At 38.3% G+C, this 26,905-nt stretch overlaps 1 protein-coding gene across 1 annotated transcript; it reads left to right on the forward strand.

The window, feature by feature from the left end:
* LOC308392476 (ethanolamine kinase 1) lies at window positions 1–26,233 on the forward strand (the record flags this gene model as incomplete). The annotated part of the gene is made up of 8 exons (XM_080875547.1): window positions 1–141; window positions 4,909–5,171; window positions 6,854–7,006; window positions 12,029–12,177; window positions 12,586–12,669; window positions 13,844–14,004; window positions 16,425–16,498; window positions 23,507–26,233. 8 exons carry the CDS (start codon window positions 1–3, stop codon window positions 23,574–23,576), a joined length of 1,095 nt encoding a protein of 364 aa, XP_080731673.1. The 3' UTR covers window positions 23,577–26,233.
* Window positions 26,234–26,905: the final 672 nt, after the last annotated feature.

A 26,905-nucleotide genomic window follows, 5' to 3' on the forward strand; every position in this document is an offset into this window, starting at 1 on the left:
ATGGACAGTGGACTTGTTGGTGCTGGAAAACAGCTTCTCCATGTGGACATCTATATTGATGAACACCAACCTTCTAGAGGAATCCTGGCTCTTTTGAGCAGACTTCGTCCCAACTGGAAGGCACAAGACATTCAAATGAAGGCAAGTGAATGCTTGTATCTCTAAATGTATGGATTACCAAAGACTGACTATTATTTGTAAGAAAGCATGAAATTCACACATTTTCATTTGTATTTCTAATCTTACTCTCATGAACTTTCAAATGTAACATGCTGACTGTGGCTTGCAGCATCTGAGATGTAGCTTTTGTTTTTTGTAAAGTTTCAGGGCGTTGCATGGTCTGACCTTGGGATGAATTGACTGGAAAATCCACTCTTGGGAAGATTGTGGCATTGCATTAACATACAGTGGAACCCCGACTTACGAAATTAATTCGTTCCCGAGGGTCTTTCGTAAGTCGAAAATTTTCGTAAGTCGAAACACCCATCGCACGTTTTGACTGAGGCGATGCTGAACGATAGGCTATAGGCTAATTGCTAACTAGAACAACAATACGTCGTTCAAGCGGAACAGCGAAGCCCAAGTACGGAAGCCAAGGGGTTGTTACATGATTCGGAAGGCATTGTGGGCATTGTAGGCTCAGCCAATCAGAGCCAGCGGATTCCATTACTCTGGCATTTTGCCGTAACACGGGCAAAAATATTGCCGTTCAGTGCCTTCGTAACTTGAATTTTTCGTGAAATGGGGTATTCGTAAGTCGGGGTTCCACTGTACTTCTAAATACACCAGACCAGCAAAATGAAAACATATCTGCTTTTATAGTAGTTTAATAGCCCTGGGAAAGCTTTTGAATTTCACATGACTGTTTAACCTGTATTCACGTGTTAAAGTGAAAGCATAAACTATGATTTATATCTAAATTTATTGCCTGTATATGGCAAAACTTGACACATCTTATAAGAATAGGGAGCAAGTGGAAGAGAACCTGGAGCAGTGCTGGTATGAGTGAGTAGACGCAAGACAGAATACATGTGTGTGAATAAGATGGAGTCAAGTGGGAATGTGAAGCTGCAAGGAGCACGGATATTGAAGGTAGATGAGTTTAAATATTTGGGGTCAATCCCCCCCAAAGCAACAGACAGTGAGGTAGAGAAGAGAGTAAAGGCAAGAGGGGGTGGGTGGAGACAAGTGTCAGGGTTTTTTTGTGAGAGAAGGATAGCAGCAAGAGTGAAAAGGTAGATTTACAAGACAGTAGTGAGGCCTTCTCTGATGTATGACAGAAAGACAGGAGGCAGAGGTGGAGGTGGTAGAATTGAAGATCCAAAGATTTTCATCCCATTTGGGAGTGACCTGATCGGACAGGATTAGAAAATACACAGCCCAAAGACATACATGTTGGGTTAATTGGAGATTCTAAATTGGCCACCGGTGTTAATATCAGTGTCTGTCTCTTTGTCTTAACTGTTTGATGAAATGGCATGTACCCTGTCCTTCACCCTACAACAGCTGAGATCGACTTCTGAAACCCCATGGCCCAAAACTGAACAGGTTAAGAAAATGGATGGATGAATGAAAAAAAATAAAGACTGCTGTATAAATGCAGTATCAAAATTAAATTCACACATAGTGATAAAGTTTTGTCATGTTTTGGTTGGGCTCCATATTCCACTGTACTGTAAACTGTAGAAAGACACATTTCACACATCAAAATGGAAAAAAAAAAACCCAAGGTAACTAGACAACAAAAGTAGACTGTTAGGAAATTTCTTTTTGTAGGGCTGTCAGAGGGTCTATTCACAACAGGATAATCCCATTCTGGTCCCATGTGCAAACACAAGGTCCAATATTTCAGAGAAATAGGGTTTATGTTTGTTAGGTGACCCAACATTGGATGGATGACCTCTCAATCCTCACCATGTTCAGTAATGTACACAAGAGTAGATGTTTCTCTTCAGCTCTCGCACTGCAGCGGCTCCTTTAATGGTGTATTGTGTTCAGCAAGGAATGGATAGACAACTTCTGCTGTTACATTGAGCTTTAACCCAGTTTACATAGCATTCCTTTCAAATGACTGTCATTGTTTTGGGTTTCATTGATGATTCCGTGATTCTGTGATTTCATCATTTCTATTTTATAACAAACTAACAGAACAAGATAAAGGCTGATAAATACACATTGAATGATTTACATAAGATTTTTTGTAGACAGTGTGATTAAAATCTGTTTCAAAGATGGAACAAGAGAACATTTGTAGAATTTTAAAGGCATCCCTTTAAAATTCTACAAATGTTCCAACAAACAAACATGTTAAAGCAAACGCAAATTTCATGTCAAAAAGAAGTGCAGATCAAAGCATGCATATTTATCTTGTGTGTTTTTAATACATTTTGGGGGATTTCAAATGACAATTAATAAATTGTGAAAATTCAGCACAAAAAGAAACTGTAAGATACAGAGGCAGAAAGAATTTAATGAAACCAGCCCTGCATCCATATAAATACTGGGTCAGATGTCAAGGTGGGCATGTTTGTTCATTTTCCATTTAGATGAAAAAATGTGTGTGCAGGTCCCATCTGATGCTCAGAAAGTGCCTTGGGGACTTTAGCAGAAATTGAGAGACTGAGAAACCACAGAATGACAACAAATGTCAGAAAAAGTCGTTGCAGACAGTGGTCTCTGCGGTGTTGTTGTGTACACATACTGAGGAATAGAATCTATTCCAGAAGTGGGATTTTCAATGTCACCATACTTTCTACAGCTGTGTCTGTAACTATGTATTCATCTACCTGTTGTTGCATTGACTCTACACAACAAAGATGTATGCATACCAGTTTAATTTCAAACTGATTTCATATTTGTTTTTCCCATAAAGTACATTAAAAGGAGTGCCAAATCTTTCCATATCAAATGTTTGTTTGTTTTTTTACATTGGATAAAATGGTAACCAGTATTCCACATTAATATGGGTGTATTTTTCAGGATGTATAAAGGCGATCAACCAAATCTTGAACTTTAATATATGCTATAAACAGAAACTGGAAAATACACAACACACAATAATGCAAAAACATAAAAACAGACAGGCAGCATATGAAGAACAGACACAAGGCTCATATCTAAATTAAAACCATAGCTGATGCTACAACAAAGACTGAGGGGAAGAAATGATTAGTTATACACATTAGGATTAGGAAATGGGGAACAGGATTGGTAACAAGACACAGGTGCGATCAATCACACACAAGTGAAGCTTGTCAATAAAATCAGGGGGGAAACAGGAAGCAAAACTAACCTAGGACACAAAAGAAATCAAACCTTCAAAGTAAAGACAGAAAGTAAAGTACAGCAAAATCACAAATCAGAACACAACACAGAAACTTTGTACTGGGAAAATCCAAACACACTTTAGAATCACCATTTCACCTAACCCCACTAACTTCAAGTCTTTGGACTGTGGGAGGAAGCTTGAATGAACCCAGACAAACTCGGGGAGGATTTCCAAACTCCAGATCTCAAGGTACTGAGTTCAAATCCACCATCTGGCCAGATGAACTCAGGACCTTATTGCTGTGAGGCAATAGGGATAACCACCATACCACAGTGCTGGCCATTTCTGGTATCATGTAGAATAGAAATCAAAGTCTCATTAAGACTCAGTATATAATAATAATAATAATAATAATAATAATAATAATAATAATAATAATAATTCAAAACTCAACCTATCAGATAACAATCAAAACTCTTGGGAAAACAACTCAAACATTTAAAAAAACTCACACGAATTAAAAAAAAAAAACCAGGACCATGACAATATCTGTAATACAGTAAATATATACATTTCTCAAATTTCTGTTAAATTACACGTGCTTCAAACAACATACAGTACATGTGCCATGTTCACTGTATAGACAAAATAGCAAAGACCAACCAATAAACCTGTAGTTGATCAGCAAGATTTTATGAATCTTTATGATATTTTCTAAGATACTCTTCTACTCAAAGATAAGAGCAAGCTGAAACAAAAAACTAAACAGAAACTGAAAACTTTGACACAGCGTCCTTTTACAGTAGATGCTCATGATACAGATTAATTCAGAACTCAGCATGAATTATATTTCAAATAAGCATCTGAAAAATGACCCATAAAAGACTTCTGCAAAATTATTCTTTGACTTATATGTCTCATCTAGCTGCTACCTGTTGGTTGTCTAAACTTGTATTCTATGATAAAATTATTTTAACAAAAAGCTGTTACTTAAGTAACCTATTTGAAAATGCAAGTATTCATGTGGCAACACGCTAACGTCGCAGGGGATGTCCACATGCATTCTAAATTTTGTATTACACAGGTATTTTCTCTAGTTTCTTTTTGAGTGTACTGATGTGAATTTGCTCTGTTTCTGTGGTTTTATTTTTCCCTTTTCTCCAATAATGTGCATTTAATGGAAGGTTAGTGACATTTTTAAATGAGCTATAACAGTGGTAAATTAGTGGCCTGTAAATCGATATGGTACTGAAAATGTAATCCAGAATCCTGAAACCAAACTGGGGTCTGCGAGTTGCCTGCTATTTACCTGCCTGCTGTAATTAATGTAGAATAGCATGATTTTCCAAGATTGTTATAAATGTTTTAAGGAAAGTAACCAATTAAAGTTATAGTTACAGAATAATTATATGACTGCCTGCTTTATTGACAGATGGTAGTGAAATTTTATTATCTTTTTTTTACAGTAGGATTTTTTGTGTGGGTAGAATTATGATAACCAGCATCCTGGGTTTTATGGGCTCTTTTGACAATACAGAATGCTAAAATATGGTATAGCAAAATGTTTCATTTGCTGTATACTATCTGTCCAAAACTGCATTTTTCATGCTCATGGCCCTTTGGATTTCCTTTCATTCCAGACATTCACAGAAGGCATCACCAACCAGCTTATTGGCTGCTACGTGGGCTCTCTCCTGGAGCCTGGTTGTGTCTTGGTGCGACTATATGGCAAAATGACAGAGCTCTACGTGAACAGGGACCATGAGGTGGAGATGTTTCAGATCCTCCACGCACACAAATGTGGTCCTGAAATTTACTGCAGCTTCCAGAATGGCATCTGCTACGAGTTTGTAAGAGGAACTGTGCTGGATGATAAACTGCTTCGGCAGCCGTCTATCTACAGGTCTCTGCAATAACAGCGTTCACATTTCACACATACACACACACACACACACACACACACACACACACACACACGCACACACACACACACACACACGCACACACATAGATAGATAGATAAACATCATCTAATTAAATTTATATAATTGTGAGAATTTCTTTGCTATTTTAATGTATGTGAATACATTAAAATAGCAAAAATTAGCAAAATTATTTCACAGCTTTACAATCTGTATATTCAAGTTGACAATAAACTTGCCCTAATTTAAGAAACATGAAAGAAAATAATGACAATTCTGATTATTGTCTGGTATGCAAAGTTCATATCCTGAGTATAACTACTGTGTAAGTTTGTAATAATTTAATATCAAAGCATAAGGTGAGATGCTATGGGCAGGAGATTTATTTGTTTATTTATTAGTTTATATGAATAGAAGATTTTTGGCTTTTTTTGCCTCAACATGTTCTTTTCAAATCTTTTTCTCAAAATTGCACAAAAAGGTTTTCAAAATTATCCACTGTAAATAATCAATATTGATATTTGTTATCCCTTTAAAGCTAAGTGTATCAAATATGATACTTTGCATACTAGATTTTGAGACAATAAATATTTAAAAAAATGGCAGATGTGGCATATATGACAGAAATCCAAACTAAAATCTGCAAATAATATATATTTTTTAATTATTATATTGTTAGAAGGTTCAATAAACACGCCAAAAAATAAAAAATAAAATTTAAAAAACCGCAGTCTGAACTTCAGCAGCACTTACATCCACAAAACTTCACTGTTAATAATCTGGAGCCTGATTTGTATAACATTTAGCACAAGTGGAGTCTATCATCAGTGAATGCTACGTCCAGATGAACAGAATCAACTTTTTTTGATTTACTTACCTGGATGATTAAACATGCATCAAGACAACATTTAGAACAAAAAACAAAAAGAAAACAAAAACACATTTCTGGGCAGGACTTGTAGAGTGATAAATAGAGATATCCAAAATCTCCTGAATTAAATGTAGTATGCACATTTTTTTTTTACATTATTTTATGCAACTTTCTTTCTGAAAAAGTGAATATTTATTGATAGGACATCATTTGCACATCATATCATAAATTTCAGAAAACTTGTAACTCAATTTCTTTTTTATTTTTAATTGAAATTCATTTGAAGTCATCATTGTACATCATCATCATTTTCAGAGTTCAGGTGTGTACATGCAAACCAAACAGTTCATTTAATTTGTGCCAATGTGGGAGTTTCTTATTAGTAATTTGAGTCATGTTTCATGTTGAGCAATGATGTTTGTTCATGCCCCCATTACATTCATCATTCCCATGATAACAACCTGTCATCATTATTCACAACTCGGGACAGTAGAACTCAACATATCCAGCCAAGGTTTCACATCCAGGTCCACAATAGACATCAATCAACTTGCTCTGCCTGATACCCTGTGTGGGGGATACCCAGAAAACTTTATGTCACCATTAAGATGCCTTGAGAATGAGCGCTCAAATGGTCAAAAGGTCATAACCACAACAAGGTCCATTTTTTGAAAAGAAGAACAAGATAAGAGCACTAAATGTAGAGGGAGTTGTGTTTCTGCTCTGATAATGATTGTTTGTGCAATAACAGCGTCAGCCAGGCTCATCTGAGAAAATGTTTTCTCTCTGCAGATTGATCGCCGCAGAGATGGGGAAAATCCATTCGATCCAGCCAAAATCCGGTCGGCCAGTCAAACCTGTGCTGTGGACAAAAATGTCTCATTTCCTCAAACTAGTGCAGAGCAGTGTCAGCAGCAGTCCAGCTGGGCAGTGGTACATAGGCAGGTACAAGTCATGATAGCCACAGAGCACAATACAATATATAATGCATAATATTTACAATACATCCACTTGTGATTGACCCATTAAGCAGCTGCACTGGACAAAGACAGGAAGATTTACACTATGCAATAACATATGGGCGGTAGCTTTGCTAGAAAAAACATTAACTACACTTTTTGTTTTGCCAAAGAAATATGCTTGGAGAACTGCTTGGCTGTTGATCACCTGGTGGGGTCATTCAAAGTATTGGTGTGTTGCTAGATCAGATCTCACAGATAAGCTCAAGCAGTCCTTTGGCATCAGGTGACAGCAGGTATCATTCCCGTATGGACATTATTAATATATCCTAGTAATAATCGATTAACCGGCACATTATTATGAGACACTCTCTCACTCACTGACATGGGGAGCTACACATTAATATTACCTATCATGCAGCAGCTGCACAACACATCAAAGGTAAACACGTAAAACACGTACTGTAACAGCAGCAGTCATTTTCAGTGCCAGCAGCACCTCTGAACAGGAACAGATGCACACAACTACTCGAGGTCACCAAAATGTCATTAACAGTTATTAGTTAGGCTAAGAAATGCAGCATGGCATGATGTGTCCAGCACTAAATGGACCGTTAATATGCAATTCTATATTTCCTGTAAAAAATCAAGAGAGGTGTAAATCAGAGATGACTTTAATTAGTTGCTTATGTGACATCCACTATTACAACAATATCTTACGGTGATTAATCTACTGCTGTAATCATAATAATAAACTGTATAAAGTACAAGGGCTGAGAGCTTGACAGCTGTAACAACAGTAACTATGGGGGTGGGGCTTAGTGATTAGTCAGTCATCCTGTCAGGAAGGTTTCAGACTAATGTGTGTGTGTGTGTGTGTGTGTGTGTGTGTGTGTGTGTGTGTGTGTGTGTGTGTGTGTGTGTGTGTGTGTGTGTGAGAGAGAGAGAGAGAGAGATGGAGAGAGAGAGAGAGAGGCTGTCAATTATCTACTATACTGAAAATACAATGTTTAAAAAACAAAATACCTGATGACTTTGAGACAGGAGGGCACCCCGATGTTTAATTGTGCTGTCCTCTTTGATAGAAACCAGCTTCATTTTCAACTGTTTTATCTTTTAGGCAGCAGCTCTTTCACTGATATCTTATCATTTTCTCACATTGCTCAAACCAGCCTAAAATGCTCTTGTCCATCCAAATCTTGCCTGGCTTAACGGGCAACAGGCATTTACCCCTCCTTACATGTATGGAAGCCATCACTGTGAGCTGTCATTGGTCAGAGAGATGAGGCGGGGGAGTGGCCTCATTGACACTGAGAGCTCTCATGGGTGAAGGGGTGAGAGGTAAGCGGGGTTACATGGAAAGACACTACAGAGAAACAGGCTCTTGGCTCTCCCTTATCGGTCAAACGCTGAACCTTATTTGTGTTTGCAGCAAAGGGGTCGGAAGTCCATGCAAACAGAAGCTGGAAGGCCCCAAGGTTTCTAGTCACTTTTCTTTTAGCGTGCAAGCCAGGTAGGAACTGAATGAGTCATCCATAAAGTAGAGGCTTGGAAGCAGAGGGCCTTTTATGATAAGAGGTACTTTTAACATCTAGGATTCACAAAAACAAAGGTCTCGTAGAAATATAAGAGAAAATCTCCGAAATTAAAAAACTTAATTTGGGGGTCTGGGGTTTTTTTTGCTAGCTAGCTAGCTAGCTAATATGACAATCTAAATTGTGATAAACTACCTCAGACAAGCTGAAATGTATTTATTTATTTTATAACACACTGCACAGATAACAAAAATGTGTTAACACAAGACACCAAATTATGCATGGATGGGTGCTACTGAAAATTAAGGCCACAGAGGAGTAATAACCTACTATTTAAGTCCCGCAGCTCCACACAGCAAAACAAGTTCACTTTTGCTAAAGTTGCATGCATATCCTGCTAAACTTCAGTTTTAAAGAGAACACTGAGGACATTGTGAGCGCTTCCATTTTACCCACTAAAAGCAGTGAATGCATGTCTGAATGTGGATCACTCTGCAATATACAATAGGAGACTGCACCACATTTCAAGGCCCAATAGATGGTGCTATATTGTGAAACATTTTTGAGACTTGACAGCCCTGTGCAGCTCGCGCTCAAGTAGATACAGAGCAATTTAAAATAACCTGGAAATGATCAGTGTTTAGGAAATGTATCATAACAACGTGGGAAAGCTATGAGAAAATAATGGAAGAAACACTACAAATGACTCTGAGGTGTCAACACTAGAAATTAGAAATTGGGTTATTTTAATCTTACCTAATGTCTTCTCTCTCTCTCTCTCTCTCTCTCTCTCTCTCTCTCTCTCTCTCTCTCTCTGTGTGTGTGTGTGTGTGTGTGTGTGTGTGTGTGTGTGTGTGTGTGTGTGTGTGTGTGTGTGTGTGTGTTTGCACGTTAACTGGTCTCTTGAGTGTGAAAACTGCGTGCAAAACATGGCACAGAGACAGAAGAAGAAAAGACCAAAAAAACAGGTTTTAAACAAGCATCAGAGAAACTTTTGTACTTGAGACTGTATGAGTGCTGATATGAATGTGATATTCAGAGGAAATGGCAAAAGAAAGGCAGAGAAAGAGAGAGAGCAGGAAGAGGCTGCACCTGCAGAGGAGGTCTTCAGCTCTCAAGCCACCCGCTGTGCAGAGGGAGAGAGAGGGGGAGAGAGACAGATCGACAGAAGGAGAAGCGAAAGAGACGAGGGAAGGGGGAGCGCAAAAGAGGCTGCAGCAGCTGCAAGGTTCAGAGAGAGGGAGCACAGTAGAAGTCAGAGCTGGGAGAGAAAAGAAAGAAAGGCAATGGAAAGCAAGAGTGCAACCTCTTTTTCTTCCAAAGCCCCCCTGCTATGTCTCCCGTTTGCACTCTTACAAATTGCATAAAACTGCAAAAAAGAGAACGAGTGGTGGAGAAAAAAGACGAAAAAGAAAAAAAAATCTGCAGTGCTCGGCTGGTGTTTGAAATCATATGTAAATAAGGCACATTGATAATGAAGCGCCAGAGGAGGAAATTCCACTAATTACCTTACAGAGACTTGACAGGGAGCAGGAGGCGAATGTACTTGACGCACTGTTTTTCATGAAAAGGACAGAAAAGAGAGAGGAAAAGATCTGATGGCAAGACGACAGGTTTCCATTTAAAGTCAATGTAAGTCTTTCATTTAGCTTTTGATTCCAAGTAATCGTGGGTTCCTATGTGAACGTCGAGTTGTTAGGTTAAAGGAATGGGTTGGTTGAAAAGGAATCAGGGTGATTCACCATTCAACTGCATGTTTTATTTCATATTAGAGAGGAGATAGATAAATTATGCATGTCAGAGGGGGTCGATTTTAAATAAAGCTGTCACCGGCAAGTAGCGGTGAATCGAGCGCTCTATTCTGGGCCTGTATTTTTTTTAAAAAGGCAGTTTGGTGTTAAAATGTAAATCATTTGTGCACTGATGCTTGAAAATAAAGTAAAATAAATCTTAGTTATTTTATCAAAGATCTTGTAAGCAGGAAGTTGGTATTTTAAAATACCAACTTCCTGCTTACCTCTTTTTATTCAATCCATGTATTTATCTCAGAGGGAAGCAAGACTGACTGAACAGAGCAGAGAAGATAACATACAAAGTGACTTGTTGTGTAGTGGAGGACATGCAGACAGCAGAGCCTCTGTGCCACGGCTATAAACACTATAAACAAGGCTCATCCTCCTCTGCTTTTATTGTGCGTTCCTTGCAGGCCTCACTAAATTATGTCTCCAAGTGTGTATAATACCGGAGCATCTGTTTGTTCCCTTTTCGAATAAATAGGTAGTGTTTAAATTACACTGTTTAAAGTACCCTCTTGCCGTGGCAGTCGTGGGGACTGGAAAGGAAACACAAAAATTAATTAGGAGACGGATGCTTGCACAGCATTTCTTCCAGGTGCATTTTGCACTGACGTCCAAGGACATTAGTGCCGTCTTTGATAGATTGAATAATCAAGAGAGTGAAAACAAGGCATGTGACCTCTCAGCGAGGCTTGCTGAACCGTGTCAGTTTACAAACAAGTTCTACTTTCTTGTCTCAAACTCTCTTGCTCCTCTTACCAAGTGTACGGAAGACTCTTATACAAGTTTAGTTCAGATTTTCATTGGGAAAAAACAATCCCATAGACAACTTCCATCTATCCATTTTCTTCCGCTATTTAAGTCAGGCCTGCAAGAGCCATCGTGGGGTGAGATGCAAGGTTGCACCCTGGACGCCAGTCTGTTGCAGTGCTAACACATAGAAACAGGCAACCATTCGCACTCATATTCACACCTATGGTCAATTTAGAATCACTACTTAACCTAGCTCGATGCATGCTTTCTTCATGTTTGATAAGGCAGATTTATTTTTATAAACCGGATGCCCTTCTTGATGCAACCCCAAGTTAATTTTGCGTCTCCTCCCAGTGTTAAACTGGGGCTTGTTTGCTTATCAAGAAATGGGTAAACCTAAAACTCTAGAGAACCATTGACTTAGCTCTAACAACAAATGAATAACAGTAGCACTTTATAAAGGCAGACAAAGCACTTAAAACATCTCATATAATAGCTAAGCATATCTTTTCTCTGATTTTCACTCGATTGCATTTTTTAAGAAGAAAGACTCCTCCCATGCTAGACTATCCCAGTGGCAGAGTGTACAAGGACATGTGCTAAAGTGAGTTGAATAAAAGTGTGTTATTGTCAGATCGTGAGCATTTTTACCCAATTAGACTTCAGATAAATTAGGAGGGTTGTACTTCTGGAAATCAATGTATTTTCAGCTTCAGTGATTAAAACTAAATGCCAAAGTTCTTTTTTACAGTCTTTGGTGTAAAACATCACACAGCATTTATGACTTCGGCCGTTCAACTTACTATGCTTCTTTACCTACCTGCCAGGTGCAGCTGCGAGTTAAAGACATCACTCATTCACGGGGAAAAAAGAGCCCTTTTCCATCACAAAAAATAAATAATTTCAACGTTTTACCTCTTGCAGTTCTGCAGATCTACAAAAGGTGCCCAGCTTTAAGACTTTGTCACAGGAAATGGAGTCACTGAAGAGACACCTCTCTGAGATTGACTCGCCAACTGTCCTCTGCCACAACGACCTCCTGACAAAGAACATCATCTACAACGAAAAAGAGGGTGAGGAAAATTCTTTGGTTTTTAGAAATTCATCAACCTGAAAGAAGTAACAAACAAAAGAAGGCCTAATGCTAAACTACCTTAATTCTAGCTGAAGAGTGGCAGTGCTTCTGAAGCTAATGCTAAACTAGATGAATGTGTGGCAATATTCACATTACTGAAAATGCATTGTCCCTTATTTAATATCTTACCTTATTTGAAGTTATTCTGTTATAAATTTTTTAAACATTTAAAAAAAATATCGCCCGGGGTAATGTTCAGCAAAAGAGACTCCCTGTTTGACACTCACAAGGTTCCTGTACTTTCCATAAAGACACGAAGGCTTATCAGTTGAACATCTATAGCTGAAATGTGTTTATCATGTTGTCTTAGTAACTGCTGTTGCTTTTTTCCCCCTACATCCATCAGGAATGGTGAAATTCATTGACTACGAGTACGCCGATTATAACTACCAGGCCTTCGATATCGGCAATCACTTCAACGAATTTGCCGGTGGGTCTTTCAAAATAGCATCAATTTACCTCCAAATCTTTTTCACAGCCAGGACATATAAGATTCCTTAATGTGGAATATATGACTGCAGTAAATATTGTAAACACAGGATGTGATATTTTCAACGTTGTGTTTTCTCTGACTACATCATGTTATGATATAATGTGCCGTGAAACGATCTCCTTCTTGTGACACTGCTCAGAAAAATTGCTGCATTCAATATGTGTTCTGCACAGTGATTAAAGTGGCTTTGATGGACCAGCTGTGTTAGAGCAAAGCACAGCAAGGACTGTCCGAACAATCATCAATGCAGTCGTTTTAGATTATTCAGCTTTCAAGTTGTAACTTGCAAATTATCCACAATTCCCAATGACAGCAGCTGCAGTTATGTCTGATAGTCTTATGCAAGAAGGGGCTGACAGGAAGGGGCAGACATACTCCACACGAATCACATGCTGGAATGAAAGATACTGCACCTTTTATTCAAAGAAACAAATATTACAACTTTTTATTGTGTTCTTTTTTTTATCCTGATTATACCTCAAACAAAATTTGAAAATTAGCCGATGGCATGGTCTTGAATGATACAACTGTCTTGCAGACATTTGAACACAATTGTTGATGTAGGGAAGCTTTTATACGGGCAACATGAAAAACCAGTCTAGCTTAAATAAAGCGCTTCGCTATTATCTGTACAATATAACCCAGATGTTATACTATTGCTGATGTATGTAGAAGTCAACAGATGTGTCTAATTGCCAGGGTGCTTATTTACACTTCACAACATTTTATTACATTTTATATTTTTATATTTCACAAAATTTTATTTTTTAATTTAAAGTAGACTCGTCAAATAAATGCAGTGCAGGAAAAAGCACAATACTTTCTCTGAAATTTAGTGGATAACATGTTATCCACTAAATTTCAACATATTGTTCTCAGCATGTTGTCACCCAGTTTCCATGCTGCTTTCTTATAACTTGTCCATTTGGAGCAAACGTTTCTCACTGCCTGAGTGGGTCTGACAAGTGTTGACCAAAGAGCTGTTGCTCCACTCAAAGTAGATATAGTTCACTGGCACGTCTTCAAAACAAACAGTTATTTTAGGCATTGTGTTGGATTTTAGCACCGACGTTAGTTCCACTAATGTGCACGTATATGTGTCGCATTTCAGGTGTGAATGATGTTAACTACGACCTCTACCCGAGCTGGGAGCTGCAGAGGGACTGGCTGACGGCCTATCTGGAGAGTTACAAGCACAGCACTGGACGTGAGGTCACAGTCACGGAGGCAGAAGTTACGCAGCTCTACATTCAAGTCTGCAAATTCTCTCTTGTAAGTGTCTGCTCCCACTGACTTTGTTGAAATATATCATTATGTAGTGCCTCAGCTCTTTGGAAAGACTTTGGAAAGTGACAAATCTCTCAACAGTTATTTCCTTTTCTTAGGTTTTGCTCTTGGAGGGACTCGAATATCTCAATATTATGAGATTAGCATATGCATTTCAACAACATCCATATGTGTGCAGAGCTGTGGAATGGCGGGGTGGCAACATCTCACCATCATATTTTAACAATTTACTTTTCCAACTCGCCCCCCCAACCCAAAGAAAACCAAACCATCCACAGCTGACCCACCACTGTTCAAACTTTGATGGACTCCATCTGAGTTGATTAGAAACTACCGCAGGGAAAAATGAAACACAGCAGCCAAAATTATTTTTCTTATGACCACAATTTTCATTCTTTGGTGTCTCAAGTGGTGCTGGACTATCTGTCTAAAAGTGCTTTCATAGCTCAACACAATATGCAGAATTGTCCAACCAATTTTGGGGTGGTGTAAATGTCTCTTGAAATAGCACAGAATTGATGAGAAGGCATATTACTTTTTAAAATAACTTGTGCTTCAGCCAAAAAAACCGAAAGGGAAATGCGTGTGTGTGTGCGTGTGTGTGTATAAGGGGTAGAATATAGCCTGAAACTGAGTGATAGAAGTGATAATATCACGTTGATTGAAATCAGATTTTCTGCAACAAACCGAGGCGGACTCTTGAAGGTAGTAGGAGAAATTGATCACTGACGCTTAACAAGCCAAGTTTCCAGCTCAACTCGCTTTGACAAGCTGTGTGTCAAAATGAAGCATACGGGGCAGAATACTGATATGTTTCTGCTTAAAAATATTTACAAATACCTGCCATTAAATAAATTGATTACATCTGCTTTTAATGAAATCAATTAAGTACAAGTTTATCGGTTTGTATCTCCTTAGTATCACTTGGTACATTTGTGAAATAAAAGTATGTTAATATAATACCATGCTCCGTAGTTTATAATATAGACAAAAAGTGACACTGTAGGAATTGAGGGAAGCCATCCTGCACTGTGTGGCATCGAGGAGGCCTGGCCAGTTGCCAGAGCTCTGCGCCGTGGAGCTGCCTCCTTCCCGTCTTAATCCTTAGCAAACTGTGCCAAGACGCAGTGGGGTCCTTACAATCCGTCCTCTCCTCCGCAGGGATCCCCCATGATGCTGAAGCTGTAGCCTGTGGCTTGATGATGTCACTCTTCCCACACATTTATCATCTCCGTTTTTCTCAATGGCTCCCTGTCACCGATAGTCTCTGCTTAGTGTTAGATTAATGCTTTCTTAATGGAGAGCAGTTATTAATCATAATGGAAACACGCTCAATCTCCATCTCCAACTAAGGACAGAGATTAGAGATGAAAATCTGCCAGGGAGAAGGAGAAAAGCCAAGGGAAACCGCACATTGCTCTTCAAGTATTTCATTCCACCCTTTATTTGATTATCAAATAAAAATGTGATTATATCACTGGGCCACAGAACACAGGCCCTTCTGGATCTTATTAAGACTTGCTATTAGTGGCCTTACCATGAAGATTTACAATAAGGGTGGAGAACAACAGAAATTTATGGAGGTATGGAGGTCTGCAAGACTAAGTGAGCAAAACCATTAAGGAGGGAACCATTCAATACAGAGGTTTGTCATTCTGACTAAGCAGCGCGCAACTGGCATGCAGCGGGAGCAGCAGCAGCAGTTCTGGGAGCAGTTACAACATGACAAGCGGAGGTCACTGAAGTGTGTTTTCACAGTTGTGCGCTATGGCAAAGGGGAATGTTGCAAGAGCATAAAAATACAGCACCTGCGATTCTGCACTGCAAACACAATGCACAGTTTTACACTTCTCCTGGGACTGGCTGTGTGTTCTTAATGAGCCTGTCATTCAAAGAGATTCCTTCGGTTCATTGTCTCAGCGAGCACACATTTTCCCTGCTGAAGTGTTCCTGAGCAAAGCATAACATTTGACCTCACTGTGGCCTCTGTGTAAGAGGCAAAGAATTATGCTTTTGAAACTTTGTTGTTTCAAAAGGGCGTTTGAGAATCTCATTGTGGTCACATAATACTGTCATGTTGTCATTCCTTTGATGACAGAGTCCAATATTGTACTGACTGTGTGAGCTTTAATACCACAGGTAGGCAGTACAACATATAACTGTATTTTGTTAAACAGCACAATCCTTCAGTTATTTTTCCATTTTCCAATGATATTGTAATGTTCTTCTTTTTTTCAATATTCAATCTTTATTTTTTATATACTAGCTCCCTGCAAAATCAATTTAAATTCTACAGTTTTGTAAAACACCTGAAAAGTAGCTCCAAATCAGCTCAGACACAAATATGAACCAGAGTTACGCTTTTTGAAACTTAAATTTTTTATTTTATTTTTTACTTCCACCAGGCATCCAGCTTCCTCTGGGGTCTTTGGGCCATCCTGCAATCACGTTTCTCCTCGATTGACTTTGACTTCCAAAGGTTTGTCCAACGTCTGACAAAGACATTTAAAACTCCCACAACTCAAAGTGTCACTCTGCATAAACAATGCTCAAGTTTCCTAAAATGTCCTGGGTGAGATGTCCCATCCATCAAAAAAATGTTGAGTTCATTAGTATTTAAATTGATGTTCTAATTATGTTAAGTGACACCTTCACATTAAAACGCTCTCAGTAAATGTTTAATAAAGGAACCCATGTAACCGCAAATAAGAATTATTACTTCACTGCAGTTTTTTTTCAGCTGTTAATGTCATCATCCATCACTTGAAATACTCTGAAAAAGAAAAATATTTATAGGACATTGAATTTAGGCTCTCGGTATATTAGTGCAATGTTTAGACAAGCAGGATCTTCATTAGAAAAGAATGACAAAGAATTTGTTGGCAGACAAACTGCGAAAAAAAAATGGTTTAGAAACATAAGCCTAGAATATAGAAATATTTCATTCTCCCCCCAATGCTTCAAGTCTTTGTGTATTTAAAATCTGGCATAAAAAACAGGCGAGACAAACACACTTCTTCTACTCTTCATGTCACAGACAAAATATTTACACATGAAATTCTCTGCTTTTCTTCACTGATAAACCGCAACATAAGATGAAAGCCTCGGTTTTCACAAAGACTTTCAAAGGAGATCAAAACTAACGTCTTTTATTTTTAACAGTGATCACCATTGAGGACTAGTTATCTTAAACAAGTCCAGGAGACATTCCTCACCGGCAGCAGCACTCAGACAGTTCAGGAAGGCAAAATGTTTCCCTCAACCCCCACTTTTTTTCTGCCTTTCTCCTTTTTCTGCATGCCCCACACCCACAACAGTTGTGATCATGATCCTAATCACTATTGACACACGGCACCCTCCCCTCTGTGTGGCTTTTTCTACTCGCTTGCAAGATCAGCGACAGGGCCCCCACCTCATTTCAATCTGGACCTTGGAGGAAATGTGATCCAGAGGGGTGCTGAGGCACAGAGGCACTATTGTTCCAGTGCCGTCGTTCCTGCCTTACATATACATCTCTCATCCCTGGCTGGGCCACATGTGCCTGCTGAACGTCTACTCCTTTAAGCTACCGGCTGAGGTTGTCCTAAAGTGGATGGTGAGGGTTGGGTTACCTTTCTTTAACTGGAGGGTTAAACTGAAACGAGCTCTGAGAGCAACAACAACAATGGAGAACCAAGTCTAATGTTTAAAAGCGGGAGGCTACTATCTAGCTAACCTCTGCCCCACGCCCATCCCTGTCATGCAAGACACATTCATGCACTTAAGCCTCCCTTTCAGGCAAGAGATACATAACATCGCTGGCTTCATCGATCTGTTAAAGTGACAACATTATTACATTCAGACATAGGTAACCTTTGGCTTAGTGCAGACATACATACAACAGGCAACATCAGTAATTGTGCAATTTTTGTACAATACATGCAAATGAGTTTTGCTCTTCAAGAAGAAAAAAATAAGAAACTATTTAAACCTTGAGTTGTTGCATGGGTGTGCATACTTGTCTGTGTGTTGTGTGTGTGTGTGTAATTTCTCCCACTGCTATCCCCCTGAGCCAAATCACCAATAACTTCCCAACGAGTGACAGGCGTCACCCAGGCCTTGTGCTCTAACCAGAGCCAGATGTAAATGTGACAATAGGGAGCCACAAGGGGAACGCAAACCCGCCCTCCTTTTACCATCCATATTTACTTTTCTTATATGGTTTTTTTCATGTGTTGAAAGTGTCTGCAAGTCAGCAGTCTAGATTTGTGGACGTGCTGGCAAGGCGAGCTGTTATTTGACAAAGACATTATTATAAGGAAATGAACAAGGAGGAGGCCCACTGTTTGGAATAGCTTGACTACAAAATTGAGGGAATTGTGCACAAAAGCACATTGTGAAATGGAATACCTGCATTGGCAGGAGATCATTTTCCCCTACTCTTGCTAAATATAAAAAAGCCTCCATTCATTTCTGATGAAGATAAACATTAAGTATGCTAGTCTTAGGTGTCACCCTTAATAAAAATAGGGATAAATGGGATTGTCTGTGAAGCTTGCTGTTCTTATAGGAGGGAGGGTGTAATAGGCAATTACATTAATAGAAGAAACTACAGGGTGGGGTTGAGGTGTGTGTGTGTGTGTTAAATTAGCTGATAGTGAAGCTATTTTGACTTTTTACATTACTTGGTAGGAATCTATCAAACTCTGTACTAAACTGAAGAATAACACAGATTTTTTATTAAGTTGCTTTTTCTTTACTGGATTTTGTTGGGGAAAAAACAAGAAACTGCTGCCTGGAATTCTTTATTGAGGAATGTTTTGTATAGGAGTGGTAAGCGATTCAATAAGTGAGCAATTAGTGTTTAAGTATTCTGTCAGTCTATATGTCTGAACTCGCCGGATTTTTCAGATTCACACAATTTTCATTTACGCACATGCAGTGGAATGAGTGCATTCAAAGAAGAGCAGTGCATACAGTGGACATAGCAGAGAAAAAAACAAGGCCGACATTGATGGGATTTGTTTCCTAATCCTTTTTACAAAAAACAAGTTCAGGACTGCTTTAGGAAATGAATGGGAATCCCCCCCCCCCCCCCCCCCCCCCCCCCAAAAAAAAAAAGAAAACCTTTCTTATCTCAGCAAGACAATGTCAAACCACATTCAAGAATTACAATAGCATGGCTCTGTAGTAAAGAGGTCTGAGTGCTGTGCAGTTACCTGCTGTTACCCACTGAAAACTTTTTGTGTCATATGAAACATCAAGTACGAATGGGGGAAACATTAGGTTATCGAACCTACATGTCTCGTGGGTTTCCAACAGCTTTGCTAAAAGTAGTGATGAACATGCCTGCGTTACAACTTGAGCATGTTCCAGCATTTGTTTTGCTGGCATCCAAAACATAATCTAGTCATTAACAAACACTGGGCAGCAGGGTTTAGTGGTGCCACCCCACAGGGAGCATGTTAACTGCTAATTCTAAATTAGCTGTATTTCATCATATAATATATGAAAGTCATGTTCTGAGTCAATTCACAATTTATACAGCATCCATATTTGTGTGGAAAGCAACTTGTTCATAGCTGTACAACAGCTCTACTTCCCCACCTCCTGTATACATGCTATTGTAGCAGTCAGCAGAATCTGATTCTAGTGGGTCATTATGAAAATATGAAAATGAAAATGATGAGCAAACACTTTAGTTTTCTGGACCAATAAGGATAAGGGAGGCTTCATTCTGCTGTCTGAGTAAATGAAAGAAGTGTCAGTTATCAACTGTAGCACATGACTTGCTTGAAATTAAGTCTGTCCAGAGAAAACGCCTGTTGAGGCTCGCCAAACCACAGCGAGCGAAGTGAAAATTGTCTGCTGGCCTCCACCAATGATTTCTACTCCCCAAAATTTTATTATGAACTTTTTTCTTTCTTTTTATTTTTTTCATTTTTTTGCAGTGGCAAAGGTTATACACACAGTGTACCACCTATCTCTATCAAACATGTACTGGTAAATCTAAAGGTCAGCCTTCAGCAAAGCAAAAACTAAAAGAAAGGAGAAAATGATGAACAAAAGCAGACAAAAAAAGCCAGGCTTTGACACAAAAATTAGAGTGTAGCTTTACCCAGAGATGCAGGTGGGAAAGAATAACTAAAAGGCATGTGACTAAATTATCGTTTTGTCTCACAACACAAGCGCTTGAAAACTGATTTGGCATTGAGGAGTTCAGTGAAAGCACTGATTAAAGGACAAACTCCTCTCTGTGCCTCCATTTTCTGTGCTTTTGAAACTTCACTTTATTTCAAAGGGTATAGCATAATGGCCAAGGGCAACAGCGTACTCAGACATCAGATTTATTGAGGCGTTCAATAATATGGTTTGAACAAACACAAAACCACTTCTCTTGCCGTTAACTTCTGAGATGCGCTGAAGCTTTGGCACAGCTTTCAGACTCATTACTTCATTTGAGAGTCTTGATGCTATTGTTACGCAAGATTGACAAACAAAAACACAGTACCCACCTATAAAACCAGACAGAAAGAGCAGCCTGTAGCGAACAGTGAAAGATACATTATGGCCACAGATACATACAGAGGAGGGAAGCAACAAAGTACAACTACTTTGTTTTTGGACTTCTGTAGAACTTCTAGGTATGTGTACTTTACCTACTTTTGGGTTTTACTCCCTACAATTTAAGAGAAATACCTCTACTTTATACTCATATATTTTCAAATGATGGAGTAGTCAGGACAAAAGAGAGCTGCAGTGGTCCAGAACAGCATCCTCAATGTAGATGTGATCACTACAGCTTCTAGCTAGACTATAGAAGAGAAATGAGCATAAAGGCAGCATAAAGTGTCAGCTAATTTCAGCTGAGCTGATATCATGCAATTTGTCACAGAGCATGTCTGCTAGCTAAAGGTGCAGCTGCTGTATTTCACTGGGAGAGAAAAGAATGTGAGAAGTTAAGTCAGAGATGGAGAAAGACAAGACTGACAAAGACAGGACAAGAGCGTAGAAGACAGATTTCTATTAAAGCTAAGTCAGTGAAACCTGATAAACTGGAAATTTAAAGCCTACAAATAATGTCCACTTTCATTTTGTGAATAGATATCTGAGCTGTACACGATTTCAAGTGATGTTTTTTCACACTGTAAAACTTTTTACAACACAAATTTGTAAAATGTTTGAATTACTGTCTGTTATTCAAAGGTTCAGTGAACATGCTAGGCAGGCCAAACAGGTTAGTTTGCAGTGCTGTGGAGAGGTCTCAAGAGATGGACTAATGCAGTTGGCTGCCATGTTCATGGTCAATGTTAGGTTACATAAGGAGTAGCAGATATCAAAGACAGCTTAGTCTGATGATGCTGACTAGATTCACTCAGCCCAACTAATCCCAGGATCCCCACTCCTGCTGAATCCCACTTTAACCCCTGATTATATTCATTTTTCTGTTTAAATGTAGAGGCAGAACCTGCCATTTACAATGTAGGTAACCACAATTAGAACTTCCTCTTTTCTGTTCTGCATAACAGATGTTTGAGATATTCATCAGAATAAGAATTTACAGCACATTACAGCAGTCACAGCGCTTCACCTGATCCACATTTGTCACATTTTGTTACAGCCTTGTTCCAAAATGGATTAAATTCATTTTTCAACTCAAAATTCTACACACGATAACCCATATTAACAAAGTGAAAAATGTTTACTTGATATTGTTGCATTCAATTAAATGTAAAAACAAAAATATAATATGTGCTTATGTATTTACAACTTTTGCCATGACACACAAAACAGGTACGTATCCTGTTTGCAGCTTGATTTGAGTTTACCTGTGGTAAATTCAGTTGTTTGGACATGATTTGGAAAGGCACACACCTGTATATGTAAGGTCTCAAAGCTGACAGTGCATGTCAGAGTGCAAACCAATTCAGGACAATGATTTCAGCACCGCCCCACCAATCAGGCCTGTATGGCAGAGTGGCCAGGCAGAAGCCACTCCTCAGTAAAAGGAACATGACAGCCTGCATACAGTTTGTTAAAAGGTACCTAACAGATTCTCAGATCATGAAACAAATATTGGACTCTTTGTCCTGAATGCCAACAGGGACACTGTCAGGGTCAAGGGAAAGATAAATATATAGCAATGTACAGACACATCTTTGATGATGACCTGGTCCACAGTGCTCTAGACCTGTGGCAGGGGTGAAAGTTTATCTTCCAACAAGACAATGACCCTAAGCACACTGGCATGATAACAAGTGTGTGACCTCAGGACCACTCGGCAAATGCCCTTGAGTTACCTAGCCAGAGCCCAGACTTGAACCCAGTGCTGAAAAAATATTTAGCAAAGGCTTGTAAATACTGTTTGTATTGTCATGTACTTTTTACTTTTATGTTTGGAGCACATTTCATGAACTGTACTTTTTCAGTTTAGTAAGAAGTTGAATCAGTTATTCAGCTTTTACCAGATAATTCTTTTATAAGAATCTATAATTATATTTAGTATCTAATCGTATTTATTATAATCTGCATTAGAATATTATATTTAATATATCATATATTATATAAATGTAATAATTATATAATAATTATATTACACATTTATATAATTACGTGGAAAATGTCTGTAGTTTTGCCACCTCTGGACATATACAATGCATCTTGAATAATAATTTTAGGTACTAATTTCTATTATTCTCATATAAAGACTGAGACTGAAAAGACATGAATATTTTGACATTACAAGTATGTTTCAAGTGATTAAACAGTTTGCAAGTTGCCAATATGTCAAAGAGGCTTCAACCAAAGAATGTTAATAATATTATAAATATTATATGTTTACTACAGGCAAGTAGGGTCAAATAAAACTCTGTGGTGTTGAATTGAATTGTGGAATTGTAGCCACTCGGACACCTTTTAGATGCTGTTTTTCTGTCAAAGCCAGTGGCTCACAGGTATACACAAGGTTTCCATGATGCCATGATGGCATGATAGGTATTGTCAATAGTACGACGAGTCTTTTCACTCCCAGTTTGTCAATATGAATTCCAAATTGTCCCTGATGTTTCATGGGTGTGTCTGTAATTGGAAAGTACTGTGTGTAATATTAAAGCACTGTACAAATGGGTAAACTTTTTCTTCTCATGTAAACCATTACAAGTGGTGAGACTAGATTTAAATGTATTTTTTGTGAAACACCGCTTCATAAGTTACTTAAGTAAAACGTACAGTTACGGTAAAGAGTGATCTTAAGACAAAATTTGTCATGAGTCATATATGCTTGACTCGTCATATATAGAAACGGACAAGACAGTCTCAGTTATTTGACATACTTGCCTGAGCACATTTGATCTAAGGTTGACACATGCCACCCTTGGGCAATGTGACTTTCCAGCCAACAGATCAATGTACAGCTGTGCAGTCTTTAAGGCCCATTTAGTTTTTGTATAGTGTATAAGATTTCTTTCTGTTATCTAATCATGTGTTTTCTGTCTCCTGCTGTTTGCAGATATGCCACTGCACGACTGAACTTCTATTTTGAGAAAAAAGAGGAATACTTTGGACTGGCAGTGAACTAATTAATCCCTCTACTTTTGCAGAACAATTATGTGTTTCTTGTGTCAAACAGTGCTGTGGACCATATGTCAGATGGTGGAAATGGAAAAGCATAGAATAACCTTATAAAAGTGCTCCCCATAGTTTGTTATTTCAGGCTGTATAGTGTGACTTAATGTGTTTTGCTATCACTGTGATTTTTAAAATATTTGTTTTACCACAGTCAGTATGCCGATAAGCCTATTTGGCAAATTGAGAAGAGGCTCGTGCCAGAAATGAATTAATTGTTCCCACATTCAGCCGAGTCACATAAAGCCACAAAAATTGAGCTTGATCATAAAACACATAAGAGGGTTATTTGCAGGCTTATTCAGTGTGTACCACAGTTCTGGTGGAAAACAAGCTTTCATTTCAACTTATTTACTGTACCAAGGGCATTATTTTAATGTTTCTCTTTCAGAATGACTTGCTATAAAAATATCATGTGTGACTTACAGGGTGTTTGTTAATGTTGCCATAAAAGGAAAATTTAAGAGAAAATCTTATTGAAGCTGTCACTGTGTGAAGACAGGCGAAACTGAATCAGGAGTTACATGGTATGTACATGAACCAAAATGCAATGCTGACTGATATCAGTGCTTTAACAAGTGGATTTTACTTACTCTGTTCATTTAATAAGGTAAAAATGTACTTTAACTCCTAGTAGTGATCTGTTTTTTAAAAATATTCATCAAAATTTAGGCCCACAAACATTGTATGATCTTGGTGTAATCTCCTTGAATATGTCTCACAGGATGTTAAAAAACAATGTAATGTATAATGGTTTACTAAACAAAAAGCAGATTAAGGGAGCGCACACTAGGGCAAATCTGTAAATAAGCAATTTAAAATTGTCATAGCATAACAGGCACAGCTGTAATTATTGCTTTTTTTGTCATAGAGACTTGTAGGAATAACTAACCATTCACCCTTTTACTTAGATTTAATTGTCATGTGCCATGCATATACATAAACAATGAAATGGTTATAATTGACCAACATCAGGGAATTTGATTGAAATACTTTGCTGTTTGCTTTTCGGCTCAATTCAAATGCACTTATATATCTCCAAATCAGAACAACACTCGCCTCAAGGTGCTTTATGTTGTAAAGTAAAGACCCTACAACAATATATTTGAAAATAAATAAGAGGTGTTAACAGGTACACTAAAGCTACTAGCTGAGGACATATTATTGTAAAAATACGTTCTGTCATGCATTTAAGTGCACTTAAACTGTAATTATGAGGCAGATCGCTCACATTTTTATGCTTCCAAAGTATATAAATAACAGAACATAATGATATAAAGAGACAGAAATGATCAGTGTGATCCAGATTCAACTTTGTAACTGTAAGAGCTTTTCAAATGAAAGCTTTCTTTATTTCACTGTTTAAAAGAATCTGGTATTGATCAAAAGTGCTACACTGATAGTTCATATAGGTAATGTAATTCAGTGTTGTACCACATGTATATGATCACATGAAATAGAACTTCAATTGTAGTAGAAAACAGAGTAAAGGCCATTAAAACAATAACTCTGGCCAATATCAGGAAGATGCTACCCTTTCTTATGTGCAGCATAAAGCAGCGGATTTGTCCTCACTCCTAAAAATATTGGTTTAGTGAGAATACAGCCTAAGTAGAGCGTGCAAGAACTCGCAAGAACAGAAATAGTTACATGCTAATAAGACAACTTCAGCTCTTTGTAGCCTTCTGCACAGACAGCACGCTAATGCAAAAGTAGCAACAAAAAACCCTAGGATGTTAAAGTCATTCTGTGAAATGAAATAACATACTGATTACTTTTAAGAAAAGTAATTGGTTATGTGTAACACATTACCTTTGTTGAGTAACAACAGCAAAACTGAGTAGAGTGATGTAATTCTGTTGTGAATACTTGTTTAGGCTAAGGCAGGGTGGATGGCAGAGGCTCCATAGCTCATTAGCACAACTGTCTGATTCTTAAAATCAGCAAATACTTTTTCAGTATTTGACCAAAACCACAGTTAATTTTTCTCAAATGTTCACCAAGTGCTTATGGCCTTGTGATATATCTCCCACTGCCACAGTATTTTCACAATTGTCAAAACAGTATTTCCAGAATTGTCAAAACAGTTTCACCACAAACTCCATTTAATGGCTGTTCTGAAGTTTTTGATCCTATCACTGTATCTTCAGTGGATGGAGCAGCTTAGATGTCATGGAATTATCGATTTTTCTAAGCACTTAAAGGCAACTCTAGAGAAGAATGTCTGCATTTGGATGATTCACTAGAACCTCAGACTATTTTGTTTTCTAACATTTGTAATGTCATTGCTCGGATTCTGTAACAGCATCTGCGGAATAACTTGAGGGTAGAGATAGCTTGAAGTTATGGCACATAAAATATCATTAGGGAATAGTTAGGTTTGGGTAAGTCAAGGCTGGTTTTTATGCTTTGGCTCTGTGGTCTTACGTGTTATTTAGTTTCAAGGTACCCAAAAAGTGAGTGACCTGTAAGCAGTGTAGAAACAGATGAAGCTACTGTGATACCTGCTGTATGTATTCTCTCCAGACACAGAAGGTTTGAGAAAGACATCACAATATGATTGATAAAATCGTGAAGCTAAGTGATACCAAACTCCTGTATTAAAGTTGGTCTGTACACCACCCCAGCTTCCACACCCTTGTAATGTGCATTATTACATAAAAAGAAGAGTACATCCTGCAGTATTGAATGATGGCATTGGGCCTAAATGTTATAACGCAAACGGCATTGGCCAGTATACGCATATAAATGCTTGAGATGAAAAGCTTTGCGGCAGAGAACAAAAAAGGTTGAGGGGTCAAAACTCTTGAGACTGAGTGAGAAAATCAAAAGCAGGAGGCAAATATGGAATCTACAATGGAAGAGATTAAAATATGACTATAATAACTGGAAATGTTATGTTAAGTGAGAGATTTTATCCATAAGACTTTTCTTTTCCAATGTTGGTTCCTTGTAGGATAAATGGTTGGTAACTTGTCCTTCAAACAGTTTTGATTGGTAAATGATATGTTTGTGTGTACTCACAATCAAACACATCGGTCTTTACAAAGTACATGTGACATGCTCAGAAATGTCAATGAGTCCTTCCACTCTATAACTGCTTCTACTGTCTTTATCTGTGAAGGGAGCACAAAAGGGAATGTGATTGTAAAATCAGTAGAAAGGATTATGGCGGGTCAAATGAGGGGAGGACTAGCTACAATGGCGTTCTTTACCTCATGGTCGCGCACAGTTCCACTCATCAAGGCTGCAGCCGTGTCTTTGAGTCAAACAATCCAGCTGC

This window comes from Rhamphochromis sp. 'chilingali' (assembly GCF_963969265.1).
Source record: "Rhamphochromis sp. 'chilingali' genome assembly, chromosome: 2".
Classification (NCBI taxonomy): Eukaryota; Metazoa; Chordata; class Actinopteri; order Cichliformes; family Cichlidae; genus Rhamphochromis; species Rhamphochromis sp. 'chilingali'.